Source organism: Nothobranchius furzeri, chromosome 9 (assembly GCF_043380555.1).
Source record: "Nothobranchius furzeri strain GRZ-AD chromosome 9, NfurGRZ-RIMD1, whole genome shotgun sequence".
In the NCBI taxonomy this organism is placed as follows: Eukaryota; Metazoa; Chordata; class Actinopteri; order Cyprinodontiformes; family Nothobranchiidae; genus Nothobranchius; species Nothobranchius furzeri.
Window position 1 is genome coordinate 31,560,182 of NC_091749.1, and position 14,287 is coordinate 31,574,468.

The window sequence follows — 14,287 nt, forward strand, 5'->3', positions numbered from 1 at the left end:
AGTGTTTAAAAGTCAATGTTCCTCAGATTTCTTCCACATGGTGACAAAGCTCCTGTTACACCTGCAGACTGACTCAGCTCAGTCTAGCCTCATGAGGGTGGAGCTAAATAAGGGTATTAACCAGTAGTAAACATGAATCAGACCTGACCCACTAAGTTTAACTAAGAAAACCAACAATGATCTTTGAAATATTTGGATTTTAGTCATAACTTGAAAAGTTTAGTAAAAGCTTCTAAACAAGTAAAAACAACACATGCCTTTAAATAAAAACGGTTTATTCTCTTTCAATATAGCTTTTGTTCTATCGATAGCAGAAAAGCGCCTCCACGTCACTCAGTGCTAAAACCTGGAACTGGATCTCCGGTCGCCGTAATGACGGACGAATGTCTTTACAGCAATCACAAGTCTTGATACTGATCCAACAACAGTCCCTTAGCTTGTGTTAAAACAGGTGCGGGGGGTTCAGACCTGATGTCTGAACGGATCTGTTTGTGACTCGGACCAAGCAGCGCAGATTCCCAGGGTTCTGATGGGAGGAGTTTAGTCCAATCATGATTGCGTGTGTGAGAGTGTGTGTGCTGCAAAAACTGACATCTCGCTCCAGTATGGCTGTTGATGTGGAGGCAGAAGTTTCTGCCACGAAAAGGTCACAAGTTGAGGTAACAAAAAAATTTCCTGAATGGAGAAAAACAAGAGAAGAGACAAAATAGTTTTCAAATTCTTTCAAAACGAGCTGAAAATAAATAAACCAGTGCAACTAAAAACAAACTGAACACTAGGGGACATTAGGGCCTGTTTTCAGCTGATTTTATGTGTGAAAGGTTTCTTCTGCCTTTATTTAGCTGTTATAAAGGAAGAAATGCTGCTGTTCAGCTTCAGTCTGTAAGAACTTTTAAATGTTGTAATGCTCAAACACAAAACAAAAAAACTGCTTGAATAAATAAGATCGGAGTCATAGTCATGGGAAAAGTGCATGCTCTTTCAGACTTTGCATATACAATAAAACAGTAACTCTAAAATGAGACAAATGCAACCTCAGATATGATGGAAAGCGCTCAAACTGTGTGAAAAAAAATGTCGTCGTCGTCGTCGTCTTCCTCCGCTTATCCGGGTCCGGGTCGCGGGGGCAGCATCCCAACTAGGGAGCTCCAGGCCGTCCTCTCCCCGGCCTTGTCCACCAGCTCCTCCGGCAGGACCCCAAGGCGTTCCCGGACCAGATTGGAGATGTAACCTCTCCAACGTGTCCTGGGTCGACCCGGGGGCCTTCTGCCGGCAGGACATGCCCGAAACACCTCCCCGGGGAGGCGTCCAGGAGGCATCCTGACCAGATGCCCAAACCACCTCAACTGGCTCCTTTCGATCCGGAGGAGCAGCGGTTCTACTCCGAGTCCCTCCCGAATGTCCGAGCTCCTCACCCTATCTCTAAGGCTGAGCCCGGCCACCCTACGGAGGAAACTCATTTCGGCCGCTTGTATCCGCGATCTCGTTCTTTCGGTCATTACCCAAAGCTCATGACCATAGGTGAGGATTGGGACGTAGATCGACCGGTAAATCGAGAGCCTGGCTTTCTGGCTCAGCTCCCTCTTCCCCACGACAGATCGGCTCAGCGTCCGCATCACTGCAGACGCCGAACCAATCCGCCTGTCGATCTCCCGATCCCTCCTACCCTCACTCGTGAACAAGACCCCGAGATACTTAAACTCCTCCACTTGAGGTAGGACCTCTCCCCCGACCAGGAGGTGGCAAGCCACCCTTTTCCGGTCGAGAACCATGGTCTCAGATTTGGAGGTGCTGATCCTCATCCCAGCCGCTTCACATTCGGCCGCGAACCTACCCAGCAAGAGCTGAAGGTCAGAGCTGGATGAAGCTAGGAGGACCACATCATCCGCAAAAAGCAGAGACGAGATTCTCCTGCCACCAAACTCGACACACTCCACACCACGGCTGCGCCTAGAAATTCTGTCCATAAAAGTGATGAACAGAACCGGTGACAAAGGGCAGCCCTGGCGGAGTCCAACCCTCACTGGGAAAAAAAATGTGATTATAATTACAGTTTCTGTGAAGGTTTATAAAGAAAACATCACCCAGTTACATAACATTAATTATCTAACCCTCCTCAGTGTCAGCTCTTCTGTTAAGCTGGAGCTCTGGCTGGTCTGGAGCATACAGGTGTGTGTTAACACAACGCTAAGCAGGAAAACCCCCAGGAATCATCTCAGGATGGAATTAGGGAAAGGTCATTTCTGATCATTCATTCTACAGAGGAAAAACTACAAGTTCTTACAGCTAAAGGTGGCTCTACTCTGTTGGATCATCAAGTGAACTTACATTTCCCACACTCTGCTTCTGGATTTTGGTTTAGTTTAGTTAAATAAGTAATGAAGTCATCTCGTGGTAATTCGAGGTTGTCTCATTTTAAGTAACGCAAGAACATCAACCTTTCACCATGACTTGACTACTAAATAAAGCAGCAGATGACATCATCTGCAGCTTCCTCTGAGCGAGTGTACAGCTGTGTGTATCAGCAGGTGGGCGTTACCTGCTCTCTGGTTATCATGTTGCATTGGAGCTGCTTATTGCCTTTGTGCCGTCTGTGTTGGCATTAGCCTGTTCCTTCACCACTGGATCTGAGGGATAAAAACATACCATCACATCCTCTGAAACAACACCAGCTGGCAACAAAACACACACTTGAGTGGGGACACTTGTAAAAACTTTTTTTTTTAAACTTTTGCCCCAGTCAATCCTTATGACATAATCTCAACACTGAAAGCGTATGAAGACAAACATGTTAAAACACACGTTTAAAAGTTGGTCCTGTTCTACAAATAGAAGACAACAGAGAACAGTGGCAGGAGATCAGCGGGGCTAGCGTGACAACTGTGACCAGCTCTCATTTCAGTGATGTCTGACATGTATCTACTGAAAGGAGATTCTTCTCTCCGGCTCAAAACAATGGAGCAGAATATCAGTTACCGCCAGCGCTTTCTTCCCTTACTGAGAAAATGTCGATTATTCAGGGATTCTCTGAATCTCTCCGAGACTTCTGGCAAAACGAAGATGGGCTGAGAGAACATCTTCTGTGGCTGTCAGTTTCTAGCCAAAGTACCGTTGTTTGTTAGCCTGGCTTGCCAGACTCGCCCTCTGTCTATTCGACACAGCAGACGAGTCTGGATTCTCAGGCAGAGCGCACCATGAGGGGCGGGACTAGCCAGCTCAAAAATAACCAATCAGAAGAAGGCAGAAATGATGACTGTATCATGTGGCGCTGTAGTTTTATAGCTGTAGTCAAAGATGGCGTCTAGCGACGAGTTTTAGCGCTTCTACTTGTGGTTTTAAAGACATGTCCAAGTCATTTAGGACAGAGGAAAGAGCCGCAGCAAACTCCGCTTCAGATGCCATCTTTGTTGTTTATGAGAAAGTGAGCGTTGCGGTGTGTGACGTACACTGCTCAGCGCTCAGGGGGTGGGGTTATTTGAGTGGGAGCATTACCAGTCCCTTTGCTCCCAGAAGGAGGCGTGGCTGTCCAGGCTAGTTATGTGTTGCATGTTAGGATGAATGACGTCAGCTTTAAATACACAAGTTGGGTTTAAACGAATGACCCCAGAGTGGGGGTACTGACAGAAGTATGGGTGTCGCATGGCCTCGGCCGCCGTCAGCCTCTGCTGGTGGTCGTAGCGCAGCAGCTTGTCCAGGAGGTCCAGAGCCTCTGGACTCACCAGATGCTGGTTCTCCGACTGGATGAACTGCTCCCAACGCTTCCTCGTTTGTCTGCAAACACCACATCAAATTACTTCATCAAAGTCCTCCAATTATAATGAGAAGTGTTTAAAATATGGCTGGCTGCTTAAAGACGCTCTCTTCAACTAAAGATGTTAATTAAAAACATTTCTTCTTCTTTTAGTTTAAAATCCTAATCATTCTAACCCTAACCCACAACCTTTTGGTTAATGACTACAACACCTTAAAATCAGTAAAGATGGAGATTCAGAGCCACATTCTGCTACGTGTGACGGTAGTTTCTGGCCAAAGGAAATAAAACCAGCTGTTTGTCATCCCTTTTGTTTTCAATGTCTTTGTAACTTAGAGCCAACAGAAAGAAAAAAAAGCTCGAGGTGTTGCTGCTTGAAACAGGAACACAACAAACATACATCTTTTATTGGGTCCTATTAGATTTCTCCCTCAGTGTGCTGACTGGCTCCGACACAACGAGAAGCTCTCCTAATGAGGAACAACAACAGGCTGGTGCGGATGGAAGCGTTTTATCTCTGTGGGTTAGAGAACTGGTAAGTTGAGAACTACATCCTTACACGGCTTTCTGCTCGCTGGCTGATTTACCTCACATATGGGAACTCTTAGGTGATGCAACAATCAGCAGGTGGTAAACAATGCGACTCTACTCGCACACATGCTTCTTCCTCTTTCATGTTGAGTTCATGAACACACTACAGTTGTGTTAAAGATAACTGTGTGTTCTCAGGTTTGATTGCGTGGCTGTTCTGTCTGAATGTGAGCTGATCTGAATCCTATCTTTTTTAACAGTTTTAAAAGAAAACAAGATAAAACTGTCCAGAGGTGAACGATTCCAGCCCGACCCTGGAGGGCCACTGCTAGGGCCGCGCGATCGGACGATGCAAGATCATCGAGGATTATACATCGAGGATTATACATTGGTGATGATCTACTAAAGCTCGGAGATCGTTGAACCATCCATTTGCGTTCCATCACCCGTTTGTGCCGTTATTTCAGGAGGCATCTACAAGCACGTTTGTTTTTTTTCTCAGCCAAGTCATGCAATTTGCTAGCCTGGTACACACACACACACACCAATGAACCAATCGGAGCAAGTTTAAGGCAGCATGTTGGTTTAACTGGGGTAGAGCTAGAGCTGAAGAAAATAATCTAATAATCGATGCATTAAGATTAACACCATACTTGATGATAGCAGCTAGCCGCTAGCATTAGCCGCTAGCTCAATGTTCTGCTCTAGACTTAAGATTCTGATTCAGGCTTCGACCCTTTGAGACAGAAACCTCTAATGTACAGATGTTTACGGGCCTTAGGTAGAGGTTTGGGACCAGATTAAACTTTGTTTAGAAATGCAAGTAGAAAACGTACTCAGGTTTCATTTAACGAACGGTTAAATACTGGGTTCCACGTTCGATACTCAGGGCTGTGTGTGTGTGTGTACATATTTTCAGCAAAAACACTTGAGCCTTTTTTCCGCAGCAATGAACTGAGGGTATTACCCGAAATAGTGGGAGCGTAATCCGGAGTGAAGGATGCATGAGATGAGGATGCATCATGAGTTTAGCTTAACATGATGGATTTCTTCTCTGGACAAGAAATACTCACTTGTAATGCTGTGGATGACAGGATATGAGCCACCTCTAGATAGGATTTTAACTATTTTAAATTGATGATAAATATATAATAACTGGAAGTGCCTGTGAGACATTTGAGCCCCCAGCCCTGGTCTGATGAATACTCACTGTCCCAGCAGGTCTTTGAAGCGGGTGTCCAGTTCTATGTGATACTTGTGCAGATAGTTGAACAGCTCATCAGTGCCGAGGACCTTAGCGATGCGGACCAGCTGGGGAGCACCACACACACCATTACAAGAGTTTAGGCCCCCACTAAAGCTTGGTTTATGCTTGACGCATTCACTTTCCGCTTGGTGATGCGGCTCGCGGATGGAACGCGTTTCACAACTCGCAGCGTTTATGGTTCATGCGGCTTGTCTCTGCGGTGAGCCAATATTCTCCCAAACTGTAGGGGGCAGTATGGAGCTCTACGGCATGCATCCAATACTACACCATAGTAGAAGTAAAAATGACTGTTGTTTACAACATGGCATTCCAGCATTTTTTAACAGCGTCCTCGTCTTTTCCGACAACACGAGCTGTTTCTCTCTAAGAATTATTTACAACACGTTGATCACGGTGATCTTTGAGAGCTGAATCATACAAATGTCTGTATTTACGAACCTCTACCATACTAGTTCTTGCCAGTCCGCCATGTTTTTCCTCGTCAGACCGTCCGCGTGGTTAGAAATTTTCCTAGGTGCGCGTTGCGGAAATTTTGGGCCGTGCGGAGGCGCGGTGGAGGGGCGTGGTTGTTAAAATGACGCCGTGCGGACCTCGCGGACGCGTCAAGCATAAACCAACCTTTAGTACTCAGCAAAAGGCTTCACATGAATACACTACAGGAGGGTTAGAAGAAACTATAAAGAAACAAGGCTGAAGGAGAACTTCTGGAAAGTGTGTGTGTGTGCACTTGTGTGTGTGACAGCAGATGGTTTCTGCTGCTGAGCTGGGTTTGGAGCCAGAGGGCTAGCTCTGAAGGTGTTTAAGCCCAGATTGACCCCTTTCTGCAGAAGCTGCTCTGAACTTCATGTTACATGTGTCTAGTTTATAATGAACAGAGAGCTAGAGTTAATAACTACACTTATAAATCAGGAGACTGAACTTATTTAAGAGTGGTTCACTCATTTAATGAGTACACTTGCAGTGGACTGCAGTAGACGCTCGGGGGGGTTAGATGTGTTTTTCAGGAACTAGCAGAAAGCCACCTCATGGCAGGATTTGGAGTCTCATTTCCTGACATTCTGACATCTCTCATCTGATTGGCTAACAGAAAAAGACCCAACCACTGACTGATTGCTTTGCAACATTGATGCTTTATCTCCACAAATACCTCCAGCTTGAGGGAGTTCTTCTGTGCGGTGGAGTTGCTAATGCTAACAGTTAGTTTCTACTAGTTGATACATTCTCTGCTGTTTCCTAGATGCTAAACCAACAGCAGCCTTCCCCATCGTGAGTCAAGATGGGTGAGTCCATGAATGTTAAGTGACAGTGCGACGTAGATCTGTCAGGCTTTTCCAATCCTAGAGTTTTACTGTCTATTTTCTATCAGAAGAAGCTAATGCAGCAGATAGGTGTAGGAGACTATTTTCATTTTCAACCTACATTTGAACCTCAGAGTGACCGATTATAATCAGAAATAATTAAAATATGATTTGAGTGATCCACAACTTTAAGGACAGGTTGAGTTAACCCAGTTTCTGTTGGATTACTTGCTGTGATGTTAGTTTTAAGACACAAAGCAGGGGGCGCCACTGAGCCACATTACAGTGCAGTACCTTGTGAGTGTTGTTCTACTGCCACCGACAGAGATCATTCACAAAATATCAACAAAAACGTGTTTAATTCATCCACTCATGTGGAGGAAAGAAATGTTCTTCTGGGATTAAAAGCATCTTTTTTTATATTTGTCTGACACAAATAATGAGTCAACATTATAACTTAAATTTTATGTTATTTAGTCAGAGAGTAAAACTCATCTTTATTAATATGTATCTGTCCTCCTTTACACATCATTTGTTCACCTCTTACCTGATCATAGTTGTCTTGGCCGTGGAAAAATGGCTCCTTGAGGAAAATCATGCTGGCCAACATGCAGCCTAAACTCCACATGTCCAAACTATAATCATACATCTAAAACAGAAAAACACAGTTGAACCCTAACATGACATCAGAGTTCACACCGCCTGACTCAGAGTTGTGCTTTTGTCTGAATAAATCTACCTGATAGTCCACGAGCAGCTCGGGGCCTTTGAAATAACGAGAGGCCACCCTGACGTTGTATTCCTGAGCGGGATGGTAAAATTCAGCCAAACCCCAATCTATGAGCCGGAGCTGTGGCAGAACACACACACGTTACTGGGTTCCTCTCATGTTTCCCTCGAGTAAAATCTACAACATCACAAGTTATTAGTGTCATTTTATATCCCATCAAAAACCGGGTGTGTTTGACTTAAACATGAACTATTGATGCAACAGGGCATCAGTGACTCATGTAAAAGTTTGTCAGTGCCAGATTCATTAATGGACACACAGATGCACATGATTGTTTCTGAGGTGTTGTTTTTGGAGTAAATAAACAACTGAGCAGCACCTTCCTCAGCTGGTGGTCGATCATCACGTTGTGGGGCTTCACGTCTCTGTGCATGATGCCCATGCTGTGACAGTAGTCCAGAGCCTTAAACAAAAACAGAGATTTCAACTGTTGAGCAGAGCGAGTTTCTCCTTCCAAAAGGCAGATTATCAGGTTTATAATCTGGCCTGTTTAGCACTGAGAATGGACTTTACTGTTTATGTCACACAGACTATTTATGTTTGGCTAATTTATTCAGAGTCAATCTTCAGTATTTGTCTCTTTAAGTATTAATGTTTTAAAAACAGGAATGGATGATTATGTTATGAAAATGTTCTTCCTTTTCTTTACAGGTAACACTTCTACAAAGAAGGTACATTGTTCTCTGACTGTGTGGCTGTCTCATCACGCCAACATGGGACTGGTTGGCCATCTTAAACATTCTTTTTTCTAGGGTTTTGATTTTTTTATTTGCTGAATATAGATTGCTGGTGGATGGCGTTCCTCTCAAACGTCCTGTTAACAGCTCAAGTCACCAAGGCTTTACAAGCAGTTTGTGAAAATCCTTTTCATTACATTCCAGGGTTGTGTTGGCAGAAATATTTCTGCTGAGCCCACTCAGGAAGTCATATACAACAAATAAAAGTCAGAACTTTTACATACAACACATTTCAAACTGGCCAAAATACTTCTTCAAGGTTTTCTTGATGTCCGAGTTTCTCAGAAATAAGCTGGTGTGGGTGCTTTCACTTTTCTTCCAGGTAACCACTCGTGTAGAAATTGTGACCCCAATAACCAGAAAAATGGGACAGCGGCATTTTCTCTGTGTACATCCACCCTGAGATGATCAGCCTGAAATACAGCTCTACCGGTAAATTTAGCCACGGAGAAACAAAATAAAAAATGAGCTGTGTGTTCAGTAGCAAAGCACACGCTCAACCCTCTAAGAAGTCCTACTTCCAGTTCCTCTTGTTTCACCTAAATAGACCTGGAAACAGGTTTTTGCACAAGCACATATTCATCACATCCACTAGACTCACCAACAACACCTGTGTTTTACAGCCAAAAAACTGAGATTTAACAAACATCTTTCTCTAAAACAGCACCAAAGCTTCTCTGTTTAACGACAAATAACATTAAAGACTCAGCAAACTGTAAAGCCTAATTTCTACCTCTCCGTCAGCTCCGTGAGGGAGAGACGCACACGCACTGACAAACGTTTTGGTCACAGACTTCTCCGTCAGCTGGGGATTGTTGCAAAACAATTCCCCGCCAGGACAACAGAGGGCGTAGCACTATTCTGAGGTATCCTGCCACCATTACAGTCTCGAATCTGGTCCATGATTGTGTATTTACTTTTGTTAACATTGATTTAAAGGGGACAATGAATGCAGTTGATCAGCAATCTAAAACACTGCTTTGAATCGAAGAAGCATAAGAAATTTTCTTTTGGCTTTCATCTGTCCCAGGAGCCCTGATACAGGCCATTCTAAAGCTTGGTTTATGCTTGACACATTCACTTTCCGCGCGGTGATGCGGCTCGCGGATGGAACGTGCTTCACAACTCGCAGTGTTTATGGTTCATGCGGCTCGTCTCTGCGGTGAGCCAATATTCTCCCAAACTGTAGGGGGCAGCATGGAGCTCTACGGCATGCATCCAGCACTACACCATAGTAGAAGTAAAAATGACTGTTTACAACATGGCATTCCAGCTTTTAACAGCGTCCTCGTCTTTTCCGACAGTGCGAGCTATTTCTCTCCAAGAATTATTAACAACATGCTGATCACGGTGATCTTTGAGAGCTGAATCATACAAATGTCTGTATTTATGAACCTCTGCCATACTAGTTCTTGCCAGTCCGCCATGTTTTTCCGCATCCGACCGTCCGCGTGGTTAGAAAATTTCCTAGGTGCGCGGTGCGGAAAATTTGGGCCGTGCGGAGGCGCGGTGGAGGGGCGTGGTTGTTAAAATGACGCAATTTTGCCGCGCGGAGCCGTGCGAACCTCGCAGACAAGCATAATCCAAGCTAAACCCCTCTAAATCAACCTTATTGTGACAAGAGCTGTTCACCCCTCCCACTTGGCCAGGACATGAATATGCTAATGAGCTGCTTGCTAATTGGTTGGTTTAAACCAGAAGGCCCCAGACACAGGAAACTGAAGATTGGAGGAGGAAGGGCTTTACATTAAGACGTTTTTATGAGGTTTCTCAGAAAATAAGTTTCTCTGGCATTTTAAAACTTTCTAATTTACTTAAAAAGTAGGTCACACACGGCTTTGACTTTTTGGCATGGTACCTTTGACCCCCTGAGCCTTATTGTTGCTTATTATTAAAATGGGAGGATCAGCTGAAACGGGATCTTCGTAGGGCACGAATTACAGAGGCTTCCGGGGGAGTCCAATGAGAGGGGGGTTTATTTTGCCTTGGCCCCCAAAATGCCTTGATACGGCCCTGGGAGTGGGACTGCGTTTTGAAAGTGATCTGAATTGTATAAAATATATAAATATTACATGCTTATAAATGATTGCTTTATAAAAGTAAACTTGTTTTTTTAATTGTTTTTTATTTGAATATTTTCCTGTCCTGTCCGTCTCATCTTCCTGCATCTCCTCTCAATCCTGCAGAAAAACTGTTTCCTGGCTTTCTACTTTTTCACCTCAGGGATTACTTTTGAACTAAGCACATCAAAGGCATCTACTGACCGCAAAACAGCGGAGTGCACGCAAGGCTGCACCAGTGAGGTGAAGTCACTGGACTAAGGGGTGATGAGTTCTGACAATTCCTGACTAAAAGTAAGTACCAGAAAGAATTTGAGCAGACATGAATGATTGTGTGTCATTTTATATTTTTGGAGAATGTTACTGGGGCCATGCCCAGGACACAGCTGCCTGCAGCACATCAATGATCAGTGCTCTCTGTTCAAAACCATCCCTGGCAGTGGCACCTATAGAGTCCGTATAATTAATGTAATATAGGTAGAAGCTATAAAATTTTGGGCTCCCCGTGGGTGTGTAGGTTGAGGAATAGTGGAGCCCATCACCCTTTCAGGTGAGCAGGGCTCGTTCTTATTCAAACTCTGCGTGCAGGGTTAACCCTCTCAATGAATCTGTGCATTTCCACTTGAAACATATTTGCCCAAAGATTTGTGCAATAATCAGATTTTTATTTTACTTCCACAAATGGAAAATTCTAGATTTGATATTACAGAAACATGATGGCTTGCCATTAAATGTAATAGCCGTAACTGATTTTTAGGCTGTCATTTTTTAACTCACATGTCCAAATGACAGCGGGACGACTCGTGACTATGTCCCAAACACACTAAAAGTGTAAAATCTCTTCAAGCAAACACATATGTGAGAGCAGAAACTAAAATGCTGTGTTTAGTTGATAAAACAAGATCACAATGTTTACACTCAAAACTAAAGTGTGTATGTGTATGGGACAGCAGTAGCTCAGGAAGTAGAGTGGGTTGTCCAGGCGATTCTGGCTCTGACCAGAGAGCGCTGCTGTTGTGTCCTTGAGCAAGACACTTAACCCCCCTTGCCTAGTGGTGGTTGTTGGAGGGACCGGTGGTGCCAGTGCTCAGCAGGCCTCAGCTCTGTCAGTGCGCCCCCTGGCGGCTGTGGCTACAATGCAGCTCATCCCCACCAGGGTGTGAATGGGTGAATGACTGATTGTGTTGTGGAGGGCCTTTGGGGGCTGTAGAACCCAAAGAAAACGCTATACAAATACAGGCCATTTACGTTTTGAAGCCTCATAACAGAACCAAACTGTTACTTCATATTGTATCTAAGGCTACCCAAAAACATATAAACATGATCATGTAGCCCAAACCCCTGTTGGGCACTAAGACACTAACCTGTTCACATGTTTCAAAAATTTGGAGGCCTAATTTTTAGTACAGGTCATACATGGCCACAGGGTTTTACCTTCGTTCTACAAACTTTCCTTGCAGTGACTTTTTAAAACAGTACAGATGACGTGTGAGCTTTTAGAGGGGTGGAAGGGAGTGTCAGTAGGAAGGAAGAGAATGCTTATGGAACAGAAGGTGATCAAATAAGTTTAATAATTGTCATTTTGTTGTTTATGCTGTTTTTATGACTGGTTGGAGCCAAAATCAAATACCATAAATTGCACAGCCATAGCTGTTTGTTTGTTTTTTTGTTTTCAGTTATAAAATATCACATTTAGGTAATGCAGTAACAAGGCTGTAGGTATATTCCTGACTCAGTAATTGGCTAATAACTATATTTTTTATTTATCTAATGAAATAATTTCTGTCTCATCTCTCAGAAATGCCAGTTTAGACATCTTTTGTCTGCATTTCTGTAATGACTAATAAACTGATAGTAAAACACTGATGTACAGGTCCTTCTCAAAAAATGTGCATACTGTGATAAAGTTTATTATTGTCTGTAATGTACTGATAAACATTAGACTTTCATGTATATTAGATTCATTACACACAACTGAAGTAGTTCAATCCTTTTATTGTTTCTAATATTGATGATTTTTGGCATACAGCTCATGAAAACCCAAAATTCCTATCTCAAAAAATTTGCATATCATGAAAAGGTTCTCTGAACGTGCTATTAACCTAATCATCTGAATCAACTAATTAACTCTAAACACCTGCAAAAGACTCCTGAGGCTTTTAAAGACTCCCAGCCTGGTTCATTACTCAAAACCGCAATCGTGGGTAAGACTGCCGACCTGGCTGCTGTCCAGAAGGCCATCATTGACACCCAAGCAAGAGGGACACAGAAAGACACAGAAAGAAATGTCTGAAGGCTGTTCTCAGAGTGCTGTATCTAGGCCCCTCAGTGGGAAGTCTGTGAGAAGGAAAAAGTGGCAGAAAACGATGCACAACAAGGTGACCGGACCCTGAGGAAGATTGTGGAGAAGGACCGATTCCAGACCTTGGGGGACCTGGGGAAGCAGTGGACTGAGTCTGGAGTAGAAACATCCAGAGCCACCGTGCACAGGTGTGTGCAGGAAATGGGCTACAGGTGCCGCATTCCCCAGGTCAAGCCACTTTTGAACCAGAAACAGCGGCAGAAGCGCCTGACCTGGGCTACAGAGAAGCAGCACTGGACTGTTGCTCAGTGGTCCAAAGTACTTTTTTCAGATGAAAGCAAATTTTGCATGTCATTCGGAAATCAAGGTGCCAGAGTCTGGAGGAAGACTGGGCAGAGGGAAATGCCAAAATGCCTGAAGTCCAGTGTCAAGTACCCACAGTCAGTGATGGTCTGGGGTGCCATGTCAGCTGCTGGTGTTGGTCCACTGTGTTTTATCAAGGGCAGGGTCAATGCAGCTAGCTATCAGGAGATTTTGGAGCACTTCATGCTTCAATCTGCTGAAAAGCTTTATAGAGATGAAGATTTCATTTTTCAGCACGACCTGGCATCTGCTCACAGTGCCAAAACCACTGGTAAATGGTTTACTGACCATGGTATTACTGTGCTCAGTTGGCCTGCCAACTCTCCTGACCTGAACCCCATAGAGAATCTGTGGAATATTGTGAAGATAAAGTTGAGAGACACAAGACCCAACACTCTGGATGAGCTTAAGGCCGCTATCGAAGCATCCTGGGCCTCCATAACACCTCAGCAGTGCCACAGGCTGATTGTCTCCGTGCCACGCCACATTGAAGCAGTCATTGCTGTAAAAGGATTCCCGACCAAGTACTGAGTGCATAACTGAACATAATTATTTGAAGGTTGACTTTTTTGTATTAAAAACACTTTTCTTTTATTGGTCAGATGAAATATGCTAATTTTCTGAGATAGGAATTTTGGGTTTTCATGAGCTGTATGCCAAAATCATCAATATTAGAAACAATAAAAGGCTTGAACTACTTCAGTTGTGTGTAATGAATCTTATATATATGAAAGTCTAATGTTTATCAGTACATTACAGACAATAATGAACTTTATCACAGTATGCTAATTTTTTGAGAAGGACCTGTATATTACGCTCTTATCATTAAATTATGAATATCTGTCTCATTTACAGGTGTCATTTTTTAACCACGAAGCTCATCGTGCTAAATAAATGACAAGATGCTCACACACTAAACTTAGATGGTAAAGAGTTTGCTGCAAGTCCACTAAGACTTTGAGGGCTGCTAGTCTGATTGATTGATCACTGCTGTCCATTCCTGTCTTGTCTCCATCAAAGTTCTTAGATATATATTTGCTATAAAGACCCTTGTCTGTAAGTGCAGCCAAACACGCAGACCCTGTTCCAGTTCTTCCATCACCACCCACCCTAAGCTCCCTCAATACCGTTTCTTATTCTGAGCTGAATAAGCTTGTTGCAAGGCAGAAGCCATCTGGCTCTCCACTT

General features: G+C 43.7%; 1 protein-coding gene across 4 annotated transcripts in view; it reads right to left on the reverse strand.

Annotated features, from left to right (window-relative positions):
• Positions 1–258: 258 nt before the first annotated feature.
• The window catches only part of LOC107382049 (casein kinase II subunit alpha'), a 30,753-nt gene continuing 16,724 nt past the window's right edge, over positions 259–14,287 (reverse strand). For all 4 annotated transcript variants that reach the window (XM_015954025.3, XM_015954023.3, XM_015954026.3 and 1 more), the window contains 7 exons: positions 7,957–8,040; positions 7,587–7,697; positions 7,395–7,496; positions 5,493–5,593; positions 3,623–3,771; positions 2,540–2,627; positions 259–675 (listed from right to left, as the gene is read on the reverse strand). In XM_015954025.3, coding sequence (XP_015809511.1) covers positions 2,554–2,627; positions 3,623–3,771; positions 5,493–5,593; positions 7,395–7,496; positions 7,587–7,697; positions 7,957–8,040 — 621 coding nt within the window. In that variant the 3' untranslated portion in view covers positions 259–675; positions 2,540–2,553. The remainder of the gene's footprint in view (positions 676–2,539; positions 2,628–3,622; positions 3,772–5,492; positions 5,594–7,394; positions 7,497–7,586; positions 7,698–7,956; positions 8,041–14,287) is intronic.